General features: G+C 39.1%; 1 protein-coding gene across 5 annotated transcripts in view; it reads right to left on the bottom strand.

Annotated features, from left to right (window-relative positions):
* Positions 1-19,363, bottom strand: part of kmt2bb (lysine (K)-specific methyltransferase 2Bb) — a 104,636-nt gene that overhangs the window by 56,107 nt on the left and 29,166 nt on the right. For all 5 annotated transcript variants that reach the window (XM_080851058.1, XM_080851059.1, XM_080851060.1 and 2 more), the window contains exons 3-10: positions 12,111-15,185; positions 11,622-11,833; positions 11,358-11,471; positions 8,281-8,437; positions 7,261-7,471; positions 7,016-7,080; positions 2,350-2,586; positions 75-166 (exon numbers count right to left, since the gene is read on the bottom strand). In XM_080851058.1, the coding sequence (XP_080707184.1) occupies positions 75-166; positions 2,350-2,586; positions 7,016-7,080; positions 7,261-7,471; positions 8,281-8,437; positions 11,358-11,471; positions 11,622-11,833; positions 12,111-15,185 (4,163 nt within the window). The remainder of the gene's footprint in view (positions 1-74; positions 167-2,349; positions 2,587-7,015; positions 7,081-7,260; positions 7,472-8,280; positions 8,438-11,357; positions 11,472-11,621; positions 11,834-12,110; positions 15,186-19,363) is intronic.

Here is a 19,363-nt window from a genome sequence, read left to right as displayed (position 1 = left end):
CTTCCATACGAGCTGAAAGCATCCGACTCAGAGCAGCAAACATGATTTAGAGTGAGGCTTTCCAGCACCATTACCTTCTCTATTTTACGGCGTCCAGACAATCCTCTATGAAAGATAGGCTTGCGATGGCCTGCTTCCTCCTGCAAACAATCCCCCAAGTATTCATCTGGAAAAAATAAAAGACAACAAAATATATATATTTGAAATGACAAAAAGATCTTGTGTCTAAGCTGTTATCTGCAGTCTGATGTTATGTCTCTAATGTGGTCAGTTTGGGCATTTGCAAAGACCTGCGTTTGTGAAAGACTGGGTGCAGCTACTCAGCTACTCTACTACTTTTATTGATCATGGAATCAAAACCCATACTAGCTGTAACAGTTCAAAATCTAATTTCAAAAAGATTGCATAAAACTGGGTGTACAGCTTTTTCATACTGGGAGCATTAATTAAAATTTACAGTTAAATGCTTTGACACTGAATCCTAAAATGAGAGAAACTATTGCTGTGTTTGCCATTTGTCAGTGATGGATACAGACTAGCTGATGTCTGAGGGGACATCTGAGGGAAAGCCTTCATGACAGCATAGCCTACCTGAAGCGTTCACAACATCCTTTGGTCAAACAAATGCAGCTAAAGCACAACACATTCTCTTGAATTCAACAAGGCTTAGGCTAGAACAGCTTGGAGCCTAAAGGGAGACTATGAAATACATCGGCAAAAGTAGACCTAGTACCGACTAGCTAATATCATGCTAGCTAACTAGCCCTCTGCTTGTTTCACTTGGAAAACCTTAACGGGAAACATACAGGGAGGGCACCTTGGTAATCAGAAGTTGGAATGGCCTTTAGCGACCAACTACAAACACATATTGCACAGGATGCACCCAACACTTCTATAGTCTTCACTTACAACTTCACCAAATATGTCCCACAGTATGCTTGAGCAGCGACCATTTACGTGAACACTCTAGTTTACACATTTTTTTTTTTTTCAAAACGGCTGCTAAATGACTAAATGTAAATGTAAATGTAGATGGTAAAACATCTATGATTCTGAGATAGATGGTAAAGCATCTATATGATTCTTAGATAGATGGTAAAGTATCTATATGATTCTTAGATAGATGGTAAAGTATCTATATGATTCTGAGATAGATGGTAAAGCATCTATATGATTCTTAGATAGATGGTAAAGTATCTATATGATTCTGAGATAGATGGTAAAGCATCTATATGATTCTTAGATAGATGGTAAAGTATCTATATGATTCTAAGATAGATGGTAAAACATCTATATGATTCTGAGATAGATGGTAAAGCATCTATATGATTAAGAGATAGATTGTAAAGCATCTATATGATTCTGAGATAGATGGTAAAGCATCTATATGATTCTGAGATAGATGGTAAAGCATCTATATGATTCTGAGATAGATGGTAAAGCATCTATATGATTCTTAGATAGATGGTAAAGCATCTATATGATTCTGAGATAGATGGTAAAGTATCTATATGATTCTTAGATAGATGGTAAAGCATCTATATGATTCTTAGATAGATGGTTAAGTATCTATATGATTCTTAGATAGATGGTAAAGCATCTATATGATTCTGAGATAGATGGTAAAGCATCTATATGATTCTGAGCACGATGGTAAAACATCTATATGATTCTGAGATAGATGGTAAAGCATCTATATGATTCTTAGATAGATGGTAAAGCATCTATATGATTCTTAGATAGATGGTAAAGTATCTATATGATTCTGAGATAGATGGTAAAGCATCTATATGATTCTAAGATAGATGGTAAAGTATCTATATGATTCTTAGATAGATGGTAAAGTATCTATATGATTCTAAGATAGATGGTAAAACATCTATATGATTCTGAGATAGATGGTAAAGCATCTATATGATTAAGAGATAGATTGTAAAGCATCTATATGATTCTGAGATAGATGGTAAAGCATCTATATGATTCTGAGATAGATGGTAAAACATCTATATGATTCTGAGATAGATGGTAAAGCATCTATATGATTCTGAGATAGATTGTAAAGCATCTATATGATTCTGAGATAGATGGTAAAGCATCTATATGATTCTGTGCACGCTGGTAAAGCATCTATATAATCCTAGTTTCATGCAGAGTTGCAATTTTGCTCTTGCTTTTTGCTTGCATACTTTTATAGGTAAGTGTTCCTAGGGCAAGAGTAAAGTATAATTATTTAGTATAGATTCATTGAGCTACAATCAATGACAAAGAGCTATGTTGGTAGCTTAAGTGCTGTACTGTAAACAGTTACCTTCTTTGAGAATTGAAATCTTAATGAAATAGGAAATTTACCAGTGTTGCGGGCGGCAAGTGCCTTGCGTTTAGCTGGTGTGGACTGGGAGCTGGTGAGGATGTCCAGATCAGAGTCATAATCTAGCAAGTCACAGTAGGATCGTGGCCTCACAGAACGTCTGGGCTGTTTACGCACTGATGGGCTGTCGCCAACATCCTCCATGCCATCTGGACCATCTCCCTCCTCAGTGCTGGACTGGCCACCACTCTGACTTAGACGCTTGCGCTTTAAGTAGCCTAAAAAGAATAGGGAAGTTTGTAATACTGGCAGAAATGACAAACATTACACAACTCAAGTGGTGTAGCTGAGACATAACTGAAAACACTTATTACTCCAAGCATAAGGGGGACTTCCAGGTGTCGCCAAATGAACAAAACCTTTGGAAATGTGCGTACACCAGACATGAAGTTGGCGTGAAGGAACACATTCTCACGTTCATTTCAGTCTTGATACATCCGATTGTAAGCGTGAAAGAAGGTTTCTGTGCATACACAACATTTGTGTCTGAGCCCCCAGGTAGTGACTGACCACCACGTTTCAACCGTCCTATTGAAAGAGTCAATCTAACATTTGACAATCCAGATTTGGCGCCACAATTACTGTATCAAATGGTATCCGTGAGTGGAGTAATGGCCTTTGAATACTAAATATGGGAAGAGAACTGCTTAACTCTTTGGTGACGGTCCCTTTAAATTTCGGTCACTCATGACTGGTCACGTATTTGGTTACATTCTTGTTCTATTTCACTCAATCTTCGTTCCCATGGTACTGAAAATGTTGTTTACAGTTGTCCAGTCACAAGGGAGTATTTTATTTTAGTACCCAATCTCAAATACCATTGGTTTAGAGACGTTTTATGGGGGGTGAAATTGACGGCGCTTCATTTCAAACATGGCGTTTTCAAGCAAAGTGTATACGCTCGATCAAGCGGTTCAGCTTTGTTTACAAACGGACAATGAAGAGGATAACGATGCAGATAGTTCAACTGGTAGGATGAGCAGTGGAGGAGAGTAAGAACTTGACAATCTGTTAATGAATGATTGTGATCTGATCAAGAATTGAGGTGAGATGCGTCTATGTTGACTCCTGAACGACACTGTTATCCTTACATTACAATTTCCGCTTTTTTGCGCCATCAATGTACATATATTTTTAGTAACACTAAACGTTTGAACATTATATTATTATTTGGAAGGGGTTATTGGAAGATATTAGACGTTTTCTTGAAAATAACCGAGGGTCCACGTGGAATGACGTGTCATTCATGGATTCGTTCGTGTCATATGTCCCGCATTTAGATCGCGATACAAATTATTTTATACAATGTAGGGATGCACCGATACCGATACCAGTAAATACTCGTACTCGTACTCGTTTTAAATTACCGATACCAAAAACCGATACCCAGTGTTGCGTCTTAAAGCGTGTGTTTTCTTCTCCTCTACTGTCTATGCCTGCCAGGTGTGAGAGCGCCGAGTTGCATAGAGGCCGAGAGCGGTATTGCAGACAGATAAGTTGAGGTTGAACTTGCAGTTTAAATGAATTCAATAACAGCTTGGAAACGATGTGTGGAGGTGGCTTGCGTAAGCTAACGGTTTCGCTAGAGATTTTAAACTTAACACGTACGACCTCCAGTAAAGGTAAGTGCTATCTTCGGCTATTTTATGTTTTGCAGTTAACTTAGAACTGCTGTTACATAGGCAAAGTGTAGGGGCTAGCCTACTGTCTTTAGCGACGCTGCGCCTAAAACATATTATTGCCATTTGCTACGGTTGATTGACGGGGACGGGAATGTATTTGTTTTCTCCTCTTTTACCCGGACGCTTTTAGGTCTCGAAAGGAGGACATGTGAGGGTAAAAGAGGACGTCTGCCTTGTCTTGTGTTTCAGGAATCTTGTTGACTTGCTAGTTTGTCATAAACACCCGCTAGCAAGTAGCCGCTAGCAAGACATCCCGTTAGCGATGTTAGCAAGGTTGTTTTAACACTCTTGGACATTGATGCTAGTATTACGTTTTTTTTTTTGTTTTTCCGCCTGATGCTAATATTTAGTGCTCTTGCGTTAACTTCTTTGCAATGTTATTGTGATAGCTATGTTGGCTAGGTTGCAAACAACTTCCCTAACACAGGAAAAACATCAGGCAAGTGTCAATTTGGCTGCAAGAACGTAGCCAAGTTCATAGTCAACATTAAACTCTAGTAAGAAATCGCTATACCGTTGTGCTGCCTTAACAGCGATTTGGACTCATTTTAAGATAAATTATGACAGGAGTAAGGCACAGTGTAAGATCTGCACTGTTACAGTGTCGAGGGGCGGAAAGGAAAGTACTTTGTTTGACATAAGCAATTTGATTAAACATCTGAAGACGCAACATAGTGCTAAGCACACTAAGTTCACTCATGCCAGTGGCGCAAGAGACCAAAGCAACCAATCTTTACTGACGTCTTTCAAAAGAAAAAAATGCGCACGCACACAGACAGAGAGAGAGAGAGAAGGGGAGGAAGAGAGTTGTTCATCCTTTTGTAACTGAACTGTGCTCATGTTCTTATTCAGGATAGTTCTGTTCACTTTTTGTTAAGCAGACTGCAGCAAATTAAATTGCCATCTGTCTATATTTACATTTTGTCTAATGTGATGATATTGACTCTTTTTTTTGTTTGTTTAAACCAGAAAGCTGTTTATTTTTGGCTTGGGATAGCCTTCTGTTAATGTTGTACTATAGGCTTGACATAACCTACAGAGGATAAAATAAAATCTTTCATGGAAACCAAATCTTGGAAGTATCGGTATCGGTACTCGGTATCGGCAAGTAAACAAATAAAAATACTCGGACTCGTATCGGTTTGTAAAGAAGTGGTATCGGTGCATCCCTAATACAATGGTATCACTTCTGTCTCATAGTTCTTTTGTTTTTTATCTTGATCAACCAAAATAAATGATTATATATTTCTATACTTGCATTTGTGTTGTTATTTCTCGTAATAGCTTTGTAGTTTTCAAGTTTGGCACAGTAACTCTTGACCTTCCATGCCATGTTTGTTTATTGAAGTAACCTGAAAATATGTCAATTTGGCATATAAAATAATTGTTGTTCCTGTTGTTCAAATGTTCTATAGTGTCATGTTTTATATCTATTTAGGCAAATAAATGGTGTTTCAAAAAGATACAGAAAAAACATTTTTGGGGGGAAAAATTAAGTTTTTTTTCTAAATAATTATGTTTTTTCGAAAAAATGTTTTTTTTTGTCAGCGACCTATAGATGCATGAAAGGAGATGAAGATTTTGTCAGATTGACTCCAAACTTGGCAGGATGATTCCTTACAATATATACTTAAACTTAGCGTTTGCACAATTGCAGTTATTTAAACATGATGGCAACCATAGCAGATTACACCTACATTTTGTGTTTTATTTCAGAAATATCGCCGCATAAATAAGCATAAACTATTTTTTAATAATTTAAATTGAGAGATTTTTTTTTTTTACATCTATTCTACATTGATCACCCTTTAAAATGAATCATAATATATGGTGTTATGTGCAATATTTGCAGAGATATCCAAGATTTACAAAAAGTCACTAAAAATTGCCAATTTTTGGGCAGTCACCAAAGAGTTAAAGCATTGATCAGGTAAAGGGCTTTCACCCATGTGTAACATCAATAAATGAAGAAATTAAGTCATTGCAGGCACATAGAACTGCTAACTGTGACGGCATATTTGAAATAACATTTATTTGGAATAGGTTTTAAATGAGGAATAGATTAGTCATATGATTTCTTGGATAATTGAGAAGGTTGATGTCAATGCTATTATTTGTTTATAGGGGTGGGAATCTCTTGGCACCTCACGATTCGATATCGATTCAGAGTTCAACGATTCGATTTTAAATCTATTTTGTAATTTTTTGTTGAAATGCAAGCTACATCGACTATTGCATTGCTCATAGAAAGTCAAAATTGTGACCATTAAAAGCGTTTTCTCTAATAAAGCAAATACAGAAGGTAATTCATCTGTTGATTTTCTTTAGTTATCAAACACAAAGTAGGAAGTGATTTTAGACTCTGAGTTGCAAACTCAAATGATTTAATAGTCGAAATGCATCGATAATCGTTTTATCGGTTTCGAATTGATAATCGATAATCAATCGATAATTGCATTTCAACATAAAACGGATGTGTAAAAAAAACAATTATCAAATCTAAACCGATAATCAATCCATTTCGACTTTTAAAACATTTGAGTTTGCTACTCAGAGTCTTTGCTACACTTCCTACTTTGTGTTTGATAATTAAAGAAAATCAACAGATGAATTACCTTCTCTATTTTTTATTAGAGGAAAAGCTTTTTCTATGAACAATCCAAAAATCGATGCAGCTTGCATTTCAACATAAAATGGATGTGTAAAATCGATTATGAACTTTTCTGAATCGAGAGAGAAACGTTTTAGAGAGAATCAAGAAAAATCGAATAATCGATTTTTTTTTTCCCACCATGGAGATTTAAGGCCAAATCAAAGTCCAGAGGGTTAAACTTCCACTCATGTCCCTTGGGGGATGTATACGCTTTCTGCCTGGATGTCAGATGCTATACTCTTTGATCAAAGGAAAGCATACATTTGTTCAACTGCATCACTAACAAAAAGTATGTTATTAAACAAGACATACCTTTATGTAACTTTCCTGAGAGACGCAATGCCTTCCTTTCTTCGATCTGGTCACACCTCTTCATTCTTTCAGCATAGGAAACAATTTATGCTTTAAATATATTCCAAGAGAGCTATAACACATTGATTCTTCTTAAACTTGACAGTTACATGACAAAGGAAGCAGTTACTTGCTAAACAAATGTTTGAATTTGTTAAATAATGAGACTGGTAGCTAGCTCAAATTTTTGAGCAGCAAACACTTACACACAGCACTGCCGTTTAGTGTTGGGCCCACCAAATTTAGGTTTATCTAGGCAGTTCATGCACCTCCCACAGTCCTCTACGTGTAAGCAGCCCTTGCACTCGCCACATCTCCGGGATCGGAGCCCAAAGCAGTTCCGTGAGGGGCGACGGAATTTGAGGGGCTTCTGTTCAGGTAAATCTGGGCTCTCAGGATCTGAAACTGATCCAACACCTAAAATTTTCAGAAAATTTGAATACAAGACAGAAAAAAAAAACATTACAAATTCAAGTAGGTTCATGGGATCTATTGGGAGTCCCTTCCTGTAATCAGAATGACCTGTATAGCAGCGGTTCATAGACAAGCCCTGGCCATTCAAGTTAAGCGTGATCTGCTTATGAGCTCATCAATGGATCCGTTTACAAAATAAACCAATTCCACAGTACAGTATACCACGGATCACAATCGCATGTACAAATTACAGACACAAGTATATGACTTGGCCAATAATAATTTTAAAATATACAATTTGAAATCCCAAGAACTCACTCTTCCCCAAGTTCAACAAACGTTTCCCACTACAAAAAGTATGACTTATGAATTTCCGGTAATATACATTTCAATGTTTTTAATCCACTCACTATTTTACTGAAGCAGAATAATCTAAAATGCACAGATTTGCACAGGAACTGTTTGTGAGCTTAGCATTATTTTCTAGTTATTGGTTAATGAGCATATGCTTAGAGAGGATCTAATGGCATTTATAAAAGCTCAAAAACATGGTAACATTTTCTGTACTGAAAATTAAATTGTGGTGAACACATTGAAATCAAGATTTCTCCCTTCCAAAGACACCACTAAAAAGTAGCAGGGGGTGAAACATTAAACATTGAAACACACACTTTAGACTTTTCTGCCACTGAACATTCCTCCTGATGATTTAGAAAGGTAAGAAAGCCAACCTATACAATGGAATGATTCATTTTCTTTCTTGGAAGGCAAGGAAGAATATACCATCATTAACCATCATCATTGCAGTTTACCTGGTGCCAGGAGAGAGGGGGAGATGCCTGAGCGCTCATGCAGAGGGAGAGCACTCAGCCGAGGGATGTCATCAGGCACCATGGCACGTGGTTGTCCCAGAGCCACAGCAGCCGCTCGACACACGTGCTTAATTCGAGGTCCAGCTCTATTAACGTCCTAACAATGAGGGGGAGAGGACGCCACTAGTTAAGGATGTGTCTAGGACCTTTGCATTCAGTTCAATCAGCAGCAACTACAGTGTGCAGGGGTATATCACTTCAACACCAATAATACAAAAATAAATACAACCCCATTTTTAAGAAATCTGGGACAACATAAAGTGTGCCTAAAAAAATGTGTAATTTGTAAATTCTTTTCACCTTTTACTATATTGACTATATCATATGAATTACATCAACACATTATTTGAGGTTTCACCCACTGAATTGAATGTTTTTCCAATCTGAGTGTAGTATGACTTCAATCTTGTTTAAACTGTGAATGTGAGTTTAGGGCACTGAAGATCCCACTTTAAGATTATGAAGTGGAAATGTCTATCATGAGGCCATAATTCAGGTCTTCGACTGTGAAATTATACACGGCCTTCATTGCCGCATGATACGCTTCATAATGTGCCACACATTCTCAATCAGAAAGAAAATCCACACTGCAGGCATGGACTGCACTCTCGATATGTAGCAGGGCCTTTAGGGCCAATGGTTTTCCGCGAAAACGGAAAACGGTCGGAATTTGCGGAAAGGACCATTTGAAACGGAACTGCAACATTTCAAACGGAAACATAATAATGTGCATCAAAATCGCCCGAAACACCCTGTATTTTACCTGGTAAGACTAAATATCTTTCAAATAAACACAACAACGATCGCAACAATGAACAAACATTAATTGAAGAAAAAAAGCTGTCAGGAAATTTCACATCTGCGCTGAACTCTGCTCCGGCCACGCCCCCCTTTTCAACGGTTGACACACACACACACACACACACACACACACACACACACTTTGCTACCGCCACATTTAGTCACATTCATTTGCTCGTCTTCCCAATCGCATTTAAAACAAAAAAATGTAAGTCTTCTGTTCTGTTGATGGCTGGCAAACGACAATCTAAGAAGGGCACGTATTATTCACTCATTTTAAGCAATCAATCTACCTCAGGGTGAACAAAATGAGCTGAAACAGAAAAAAACGGAATTCACCAAAAGTAAAACGGAAAATGCATTTTTTTGAAACGGAAAACTATTGGCCCTAGTTCTTATTCACCTGAAGCAAAATATAAATACATTTGGGATTAATACCCTGTCGCGCTATGCAAGCTCGCTGTTATGGTCTTCTGGGTTGATGTTGGAGATGGGCGGTGATTCAGTGAGGTAACGTTAACTTCAGCCTTAATGCATTCATCATACTGTGGTTTCTGGTGAAATCTCAGGTGATTGAACAAGTTAGTTGTATTGCTATGAGGCGCAGACACAACTCTAACGCACTCTGTGCATATGATTTGTTCTAAGTTAAAATCTCTTGCCCTAACTCTTAAAAGTAAGATAGGCGTCTTACTACCTTGATGTCTCGCAAAGAAGATGTCTGATGCGAGATATATTTTTACAGGTGATTTCGAGCGGTCTTTTAATATAGCATGTGACGTTGGTAAGCTGAAAGAACGTTAGGCTAATGTGCTAGTGTTAGAAAGTTGGCTGACTGACGCCTCACAAATCACATCAACCATTATTGCTGGTTACAATAACGGTGTTATCGGATAGTACAGTGTCTATTTCTCTGTAACTTTAAAAAAACACAACACATCTGTAAACGGAGTGTGGTCCTTCTTCTTTGTTTACAATTTGCAGTTGCCGGAGGGAGCTGGCGCACATATTTTTAGGTAATAGGCAGCTTCAAGGCTGCAACCTGCTACCTTGAAAAATGACCTTAAGGTATTTTATAAACCCGGAAGTGACAGAATAACGGTTTTCCAGCACGCCTTTTATAGCGGTGCGCCTAGATATTTGCTGGTGCCCCCAATTTTTCCGGGTTAGGAGCACAGTGCTCCTAAGCCAAAAAGTTCGTCTCGAGCCCTATGTAGCCATGCACTCCTAATTTGATCATAATGCTCCTGAGTGGCAAGAACTTTCAGCAGCTGTGGGATGATCACGGTAACGTGGAGGTGTTTTGGATCTAATATCAAGGATCATTACTAGTTTAGTCCTGGCAGCAGTATATTTTCAACACTATAAAAAGGTTAACTGTGTTGGTAACAATGTTTTAGCCAAAGCTATGAAACAGATTGCCTATAGATTGGTAGACTAAATTACCAGTCTAGCAGAAAACCGCTAACTTCTCAATGACACTATTGTTTATCCTTGTTATCTGCCGTCGCTTGTCCCGATTTCATTTTGCTTATCCATTTTGTGCTAAAGAATGAATATAATCCTCCATTGGTCAAAATTTAGGTTCTCAAACTTCTCAACATAATATGGTTAGCCAGCACCAGCAGTAGCACGGCCTACTTTTCTTTCTTCTACTTCAACTGGTGCTATAGCAGCACCAAATTCAAGCTGCCACTTCAACGTAAAAATGCCTTCTCTAGAGTCAGTGTTGTGGCTTGGCCCCTCTTTGCTACTGTAGAAACATGGAAGCACAGCATGGTGGACTTAATGGAAGACAACCCACTCCCTATATGTAGGTATGAAGACCTCATTCTAAGCTAACAAAAACACCATTCATAGTTACAGGTGATTATACAATAATATATGTACACTGTATTCAATTTCTGCCTAAGCCCTACATTTAAGCTATTGAATCACGCTCACCCTCAGGCAGGCAAAGGAAGAGAGTTGTCTAGAGAATTGATAAAGAAAATAAGCTTCCGCCTCAAGTGTTTTTCTGCTAATATAAGTCAAAGAAACTGGCAAAACAAATGCTTCAGAATTGGCTATAAAAAACACCTAAGTGGAATGCGTGTTTCATGAAGCCAAACCCTAACCCCGTGCAGAAGTGGAGTGCATGGCTGTGGCTCTAGCATGAGGCCACGACTGAAGCCAAAGCACAAGAACATGTGTTCAGGCTTCAATATTGGTTGTACCTGATCTAGTGGACAGTCTCCCTTTTCTAACTTCGAAAGCTTCTTATGTTTTCCTCTTCGTCGCTTAACTACTCCGACACCAGCTTCCTGTGATGCAAATGAATCTGTGACAAGCTGGGCACAATAAACACAGGAGAAGAAAAACGTTAGTAGGGACTGGTAATAGGTAATACTACCAGTAAATACTACCAGTTTCTGACAACAGTTCCACTGCTTCACGAAGACCAAAGAAAAAAATAATAGTCTTGCAATAGTAATACATACCCCAACAGACTTTAACTGTTTCTGCTGATCGATCTTGATGAGTTGAACTTTGGCTTTCTTGAGAAGGTTGAACATCCTTTTGTTTGCGCCTGTGAGGCGAACACGCTGTGATGTACCCTTCTCTTCGGCATCCAAAAGCTTTTTGCCAAGCCTATGTTCAAAGTCATCATCCTGTGAAACGTTGCTGACTTCAGAGACCACAGGGCCTTCGTCTGAAATATCGACATAAATCAATAAATAAATCAATAAATTAAAGCAGACATTCATTTTGGCAGTTTACTTTACTTAGTACGAGTCATTCAGCATATCAATGTTTATAACAAATTATTCACTGGTACTAAGAATGTTGTAACCAAAACTGCTTCTTATCAATGTAAAGATTGCAAACGGCCATGTAAAATATCATATTTAATGATGCATAATTCACAAGGGCAGTTGCAGAAATTATTGTAACAGTATTGATTTACTGAACAGGAAAGATTTACTGACCCAGTACATTGTCTGGAAGGGTATTGATCTCAAAGAAGTCATGTGCACCATACTGCATCGCCAAGAGTTTGGAGCTAAGAGCACGCACACTAACAGAGACCTTTCGTACAACTCCAGGACTATCAAGGTCTTCTATCTTCAGCTTTGATTTATCACCCTTGGGAGGGGAGTGATCTGGACCAGTTAGATCCTCTTGTTTGATCTTGTCTAAATCACAAGGCAACAAGGGGGTCTTTACAACCACACTGGGTGCCATCTTTTTCCTCTTCTGACCTGCTAGTCCCTGGTTTAGTTTCTTCAGCTTCTTGGACTTCTTCAGGTTTGACATTTTCTTGTTGAACTTTCGAGATCTTTTTTTCCCCTCAGTGGAGAGTGGTAAGGTGGATGGTTCAGAATCTATCAGAGTTTGGAACTCTTCGTTAGCCAGAAACTTTTCATAATCATATTCATCATTTGTATCCAATGTGTACACTTCTTCTCCCACTGGTCCTAGTGCATGCCACTTGAAACTTGGGTCTCTCAAGAGGGATCTCCTTTTTCCAGCAATCTTCTGAGATTGTAGATGTGTTCTGCTGTCCACATCCACCTCCTTTTGACTCAATGGCGGAGTTGAGACCACATCAAGATTTAACTGAGATTCTGTTAACACATCCTCCTCCTCCTCCTCCTCCTCCTTCACACAAAACACAGACTTGGCCTCTGTGTCAGATAAATCAAGGCTTATCTTCTGCAACTTTGATTGAAAACTAAACTGGTGTGCCTTCTTTGGAGAGTTTCTACGTGGAAGAACAGACATACCAGTGTCATCCATAAATCTCTTCGGAGTCTTAATCACTCGAGAGGATCGAGCAGTAACAACTGGCATAATGAAATGCTTTATATTTTTGATACACTTTGATTTGCCACGCTGACTTGCCATAGAATCGGAGATAGCTTCATCACCAGCTCCATCCTTCCCTTCTCCACCAAAGATCTTGTCCCTTTGTTTAGATGTATTATCCGTGTTGGCTTTGTACCTCTGGGTTTCCAAGTAATGAAGTCCTGTGTGTACTTGTCTTTTCCTATATTTGGTGTTGAGAACACCAATTAGTTTACTGACAGGGCTAGACGAGGTTACTGGGGAGCAGCTATCATTACCCTTTGTTAATTTCCCTTGCTTTTGCATTTTCATTCTTCGTCCAATCAAAACCCTGCGTCTTCTCTTTCCATGTCTGAGTGGCAACTTCACAATATCTGTTTGCGTTTTGAGATCTCCACTGCCTGAAGGCTCCAACACCAACACCTCTCTTTCTTGGAAGGATTGTTTTCCGCTTTCATCTATAATTTCAGTTTGAACATCTGGGAAAGTAGATGATTTACATGGGACTGACTCTGGTGAAAGAGGTTCAGACATTTCTGCATTCTGAATACCTGTTAGATCTGTCAATAGGGGCCTCGATTTTTGTCCTGAAAATCCACAATGGCTACTATTGGGTTCTGGGGTTGTTGGTGTCAAGGGATCACAATCAGATTCTGCAGCAACAGATGCTTTGTCCTGCTGCTCTGAGCTCTTTTTGGGCTTGCGTTTGTAGGTAGTCCATGGTTTATGCCTTGAGCGTTTTTTTCTTATGGTACTGACAGATGAGCTCTGTCTAACTTGTGGAATTGGAGAAGATCTTTCAATCAACTCTGTTGTTTCTGAAAAATCTTTCGTAAACACCTCTCCCTCCCTCTGAGTCTGAGAGACTTGATTAATTAAAAATGTCTGCTTTGAACTGCTACGTTTTCTTGGTGTGGAAACCACCTTAATCTGAAGGGGTGGGACTACCTCATTACTATGCGACTCATCACATTCTGCCCGAGTGGTTTCCTCTGGATGTGGAGAAGAAGGCTCTTGAGTTTCCAGCTCATGAGACAGGATGCAAACCTCTGCACTTGTAGATGACTTATCTTGATCATTGTGTTTGACCAGAGGATTTTCAATCGTAGCTTCCACTTCATCTGAGGGAGGTTCACTTAGAGGAACAAGTGGTTCATCTTGAGGAGAACTGTGCATTTGAAGAGAATCTATACTAGAATTGCCTTTGCTTGATTTTTCCAGCCCTTGCATCTGACCGCCCTTACTTTTGCCTTGGACCAATGTCAGGGTCCATACAAACTTATTACGCTTTCTTTTTGATGAAGATTTGGTATTTCTGACCCTTGTCAGCTTTAAACCAGGGATTCCCATGTCTATGCCAGTTTTAAAATGTCCCATCTCTGAATCCACAGATGGAGGTGCATCTCCTGCAACAGGGTTTACAGTATTGATTCGAGCTTCTTTGTGGTTTTTCTTTTTCCGTTTATTCTTTTTCTTTTTGGACACTGGCTTGAAATCATCAAAAGATGAGGCCTCAAATAAAGATTCTGCCAAGACTTTTATACTTTGATCTTGCTTTTTCATTGATCCTCCAACATCATTAGGATGCAAAGAAGTGGTTCTGTGGCACGTCCTGATGAGCAATTTGTCATCATCAGTTCTTTCTTCAAGTTTCTCAACGTTCTCAGCACTTAATGCCAAATTCTCAATGGTCAGTGCAGAATCTGGCTTGCGTGCAACGTTTTGATACTTAGCATCTGATTTTTGGTCATGACGTTGAACTTCAGACTTCTCAGGAACATTGGAATCTGCTGCTTTGTGGGCGGAGCGGCCGCGGCGCTTGGTTATTAAAGGCTGATCCTTATCTCCGTCTCCACAGCCAAGTGCTTCTCCAATAACTTCTTTTCCTCTTTTTAATTTCACATGGACACCAGATATTTGGGCACCTTGTGTTTTCCTGGCTTTTGATGATAATTTTAGTCCTTTCATTTTCTGCACCACTTTTGGAGGACCACTATCTTCCTTCTTCATTGTTGCTTTAGTTGTCAACTTAATTGTGATCCTTGGAGATGGCACTTCCTGTTTTGGAGAGGCCCTTTTCCTTGTTTTTTTAGAAGCATCTTCTGTGTTCGAGCTATCTTCCATAAATATATCATTTGAAGGATTGGATCGACGTGAGGAAATCACATGTGTGGGTTTCTTCAACCTTTTTTTTGAAGGCTTTTTTGCAACATTTCCTGTATAGAGAAGGAAAGACACAATCAGTGAACCATTGCAAATATTTCACCAAACAAGTACCCTGTATAAAAAGAGAGAATAATTCTGGGGGGGCACAGCTGATTAAAAGCACTCATCTCCCTTGCTACTGAATTTTGAAGTATGAAAACAATGTGCATTACGGTATAGCCATTACAAACACAGTGAATTTAAGAATGACTGTGTGTACAGAGAAGGCATATACATATACTGGCATAAATGACAAACAAGAGGGTAAGGGGAGAGAGTATATGATAGTTCAACAAATGGGCACCAACATGTTGTCCTACAGAGACTGCAATGTTTCCAGGCATGCTAAATATACTGTCAGAGGTAGTACTTGTTGCACAACTGCACATGTACTGAGTGCATATAAAGAAACTTTGCTATGCTGTCATGTAACCACAATAGAGGGTTCACAAGTGGATTCAAATTCCCAGCCAGTGAAGATTTCATCTACAGAAATGCATCAGTTCCAAGATACTGTATACCTATATGCTATAGAAATGCTTGCTTTGCTTTGAGTGGGGAAAGTGTCATGGCGTGTGGACATAGCGTAACAAACTGGACTATCGCTCTAGTAAGCAAGCTAGTCAGCTATAAGGCCCTAGTCCCTTCTAGTAACTAGAAATGTCATTCTGTTAAAGTAAGCACAGGATTAAATATCTAACATACCAGGAACAACAACAAGCCCTAACAAGGCACTCATAACTATTTCTTGGTTTATTTTTATTATTACTGTTGAGCATACGATTTCTTTGAGGTAAAATGGAAGTTGACACGTCGATAAGAAATAACACTCAGATGTTCCCAGCAGTCAGAAACTGCAGAATGCAGTACTCCCAGTTCAGGAGATGCCACCTGTTCCAACCCCACAACCAAGGAGAAGCAGAGGAAGAGGACGAGGAAGAGCTTTGACACCTTAGCCATGTGCACAGTTGAATGCTCAACTAGCACAGATGGATAATGGATTTGATACAACTGATATTCCTAAACATGGCATATGGATGAAGCCAACCCCAGATTTGTGTGCATCAGTGGCGGCTGGTGGTTTTTAAAGTGAGGGAGGAAGGACTGCGCGCTTGGTTGCCATTGGCCCGTTTGTACTGTTGGTGGCATAAGTATGTGAGACTCAAGTTGTTTCAGGGTGTTTTGGTGAACTACAGCACAAAATGGGAGGGATAATTATGTGAATAAAATTGATAAATTCACCAGTGGCAGCATTGTACTTTGAAAGTTGGTGGGCAGCATGTCTTTGATGGACTAGTCCAGGCCAGAAGGAAAGGATGCAAAGCCAATTAGTCAAATCAGGCCTACTCTTGATTTGTAAAACTAAATAAAAGATTCTGGGCCAATCATTGGGCCTATTTTTTCCGCTCAATGACTGAAGCTATTGGTTGTAATTTGTCTGATTATTTTCAGCTACAATTGTTTTAAGAAGAATGAAGACACAAGACCATAATTGATGCCATTTCAAATGCATCATGCTCATCATGCGCACACCGTTGACTTGACAACTTTGACAACAACGAATGGCTGGTGTCCTCCGCCTACGTCAGTACATTCGAGTGTCACGAGAACGTTGATTACATAGGCGACTGTTGAAGTTTAAACGCAGCAGCCTTGTCGGCGGTTTCAAAAGTGTCGGCGAAGTAAGTTTAAAATAACCTTTAGAGTAACAAAGGCAACAAGTAAAAGAACAACATGAACATTATTTCACAACATTAGTAAACAGGGCCAGCAATATAACCGATTGTTGGTAATGCTACCAGTCAGCCACGAGTACCTAGCAAACCATGTAGCACTCACGACACTGACTCTGCCGTTGCTTTTGGTGATTTCAAATTGGGATCTTCCTCCCTCTCCTCAATGGAGAAGCCTCAACTGGTGTGCATACAAACACGTCTTATTATGGTGATAAACATGGCATATGGATGAAGACAACCCCAGATGAGCTCAATAAATGGATTGAAAAGAGCTCAGGTTGACCAGCCCACAATACATAATGAGGGATGAGACATTTCATGGTCTGTGGGCACCAAGCAACATGTCAAGTGAAGGATTCAAAGCACTGTTGGAAATGTTTCATGTGGTTGACCCTGATACAAAGAAGGAAGCTGATAGTAAACAGCTTTCTCAACCACATGAAAATTGGGTGTATACCACTCTCAGCCATTCCAACAGGTTGATGTTTATGAAAGAATGGTCAAATCCCATCACAGAGCAGCCCCTCCCTGATTTAGTAAAAAATGTTGTGATCCAAAAGATGGTGGTGATTTTTTTTTTGCAATTTACAAGGAATGTCACGATTTTTATTTCTCTTTAAACCAAGGCTGCCCAATTTGGGGCCCGCGGGCTTGATTTTCTTTGGCCCGCGCCCCGGTCAGAATCAGAGTCAGAACGTCATTCGTCAGACAGCATTTTAATCCATTTTGAACAGGGTCTGTGTTTCAACTTCATTGAACTCTAACTCAGACTGGTTGCAGTTCACTGCTTGGCCATAGTTTTAACACTGTTTTAGATGGGTCAAGGGGGGGCACTGTTGACCTTTTGTCAAAACAGATCCATAACTTTGCAGCTAAAGACATCTGTCTCCTCAGATTCTGGAGAATTTCTATCGCTGTACCATTGAGAGCATTCTCACAAACTGCATCTCAACATGGTACAGCAGCTGCTCTGTTGCCGACTGCAAAAGACTGCAGAGGGTGTTGAAAACTGCCCAACGCATCACCGGTTCCACTCTCCCCACCATTGAGGCTGTCCAGAGCAAGAGATGTCTGCGGAGGGCACGCAGCATCATCAAGGACAACTCACACCCCAGCCACAGACTGTTTGCCTTCCTCCTCCTACGTTCCCGTACCAGCAGGTTCAAGAAACAGCTTCATCCTTGTGGCCACTCACCCTCCTCTAGCCATTGAACATTTGCACTATACTTCACTTCACCCCCCCCCCCCCCCCCCCACCCTGGCTTGACTGCCACACACCCTCCCCCAGCCACTGAACATTTGCACTATACCACACACCCTCCTCCAGCCACTGTACATTTGTACCATAATGTCTTTTTAATACTGTATCCACTTTACTGCATTACCTGTACTGATTGTACTTTGCTACCTCATTTACTTGATTTCACTTGTTACCACCAGTTTACTTTCACCTGCACTTTATATACTTATCATACCACACTCTTACCTCAATTGCTGCTATTCAATTCTGTTTATATTACAATTCTGTGTCATATTTAACTCTCACTGTACATATCATATTTATTCACTTAGTCCACCCTACATTTGCACATACTCTGCACTTTTATTGCTATTTTGCACTTACTGGTTAGATGCTAAACTGCATTTCGTTGTCTCAGTACTTGTACTCTATACAATGACAATAAAGTTGAATCTAATCTAATCTAATCTGCCACCATGTTTATTAGCCTTTTACTTGCTGTTTGTTGATTGGCCATTATATAAGTCGCCTACCTAGGGCAGAGGGATTTTAACATCTTCCCTGTGTATTTCCTTAATAGATTATCAGGGATTCTTGAGACAAGGGACAAAATGGGTTTTTAATTTCAAAAAAATTAAAAATTGATTTTTCCTAAATATATTTATATATCATAGTTGTCCCAGGTGTTGAATGCTGTTGAAATACAATCTCCCAGGTTTAACATTTTTAACCATTTTGTCATGTTTGCCGGACAAGCCTGGGATTTTGTCAACACCATAAGACACCAAGAAACATTAAAAAAATGTATTTTCAATAAACTTATAGCAGTATTTTGACTTTTGGAGGTTATTTTAAGTTGTGTTATTCTATCCATGTTTTTAAACAAATACATTTACTTTAAAATATTTATATGATCAAGCTGCAGATTATTATAACTAGGGAAATATACATTTACAAATGTATGTTTTATTCTCAAAAACAAACAATGAGAGTCAGAAATACAGGTATTACAAATGTATTTAGGAAATGCAGTGTTTTTATTGAGATAATCTGAGACAATATAATAAAATGTCTTTTTAACAACAAAAATGAGGAGAAAACTTGGATGGAGTTGACGCACATGGAGTTGACGCACAACAGAAATTATGATATTCATGAAATGTTAAATACACAGAAGATATATTATTAAAATATGAAGTAATGACACTACAAT

The sequence above is a fragment of the Sprattus sprattus genome (genome assembly GCF_963457725.1).
Source record: "Sprattus sprattus genome assembly, chromosome: 14".
NCBI classification, from domain to species: domain Eukaryota; kingdom Metazoa; phylum Chordata; class Actinopteri; order Clupeiformes; family Clupeidae; genus Sprattus; species Sprattus sprattus.
Note: the sequence above shows the minus strand (reverse complement) of the source record. Positions and strands in the feature narration are given on the sequence as shown.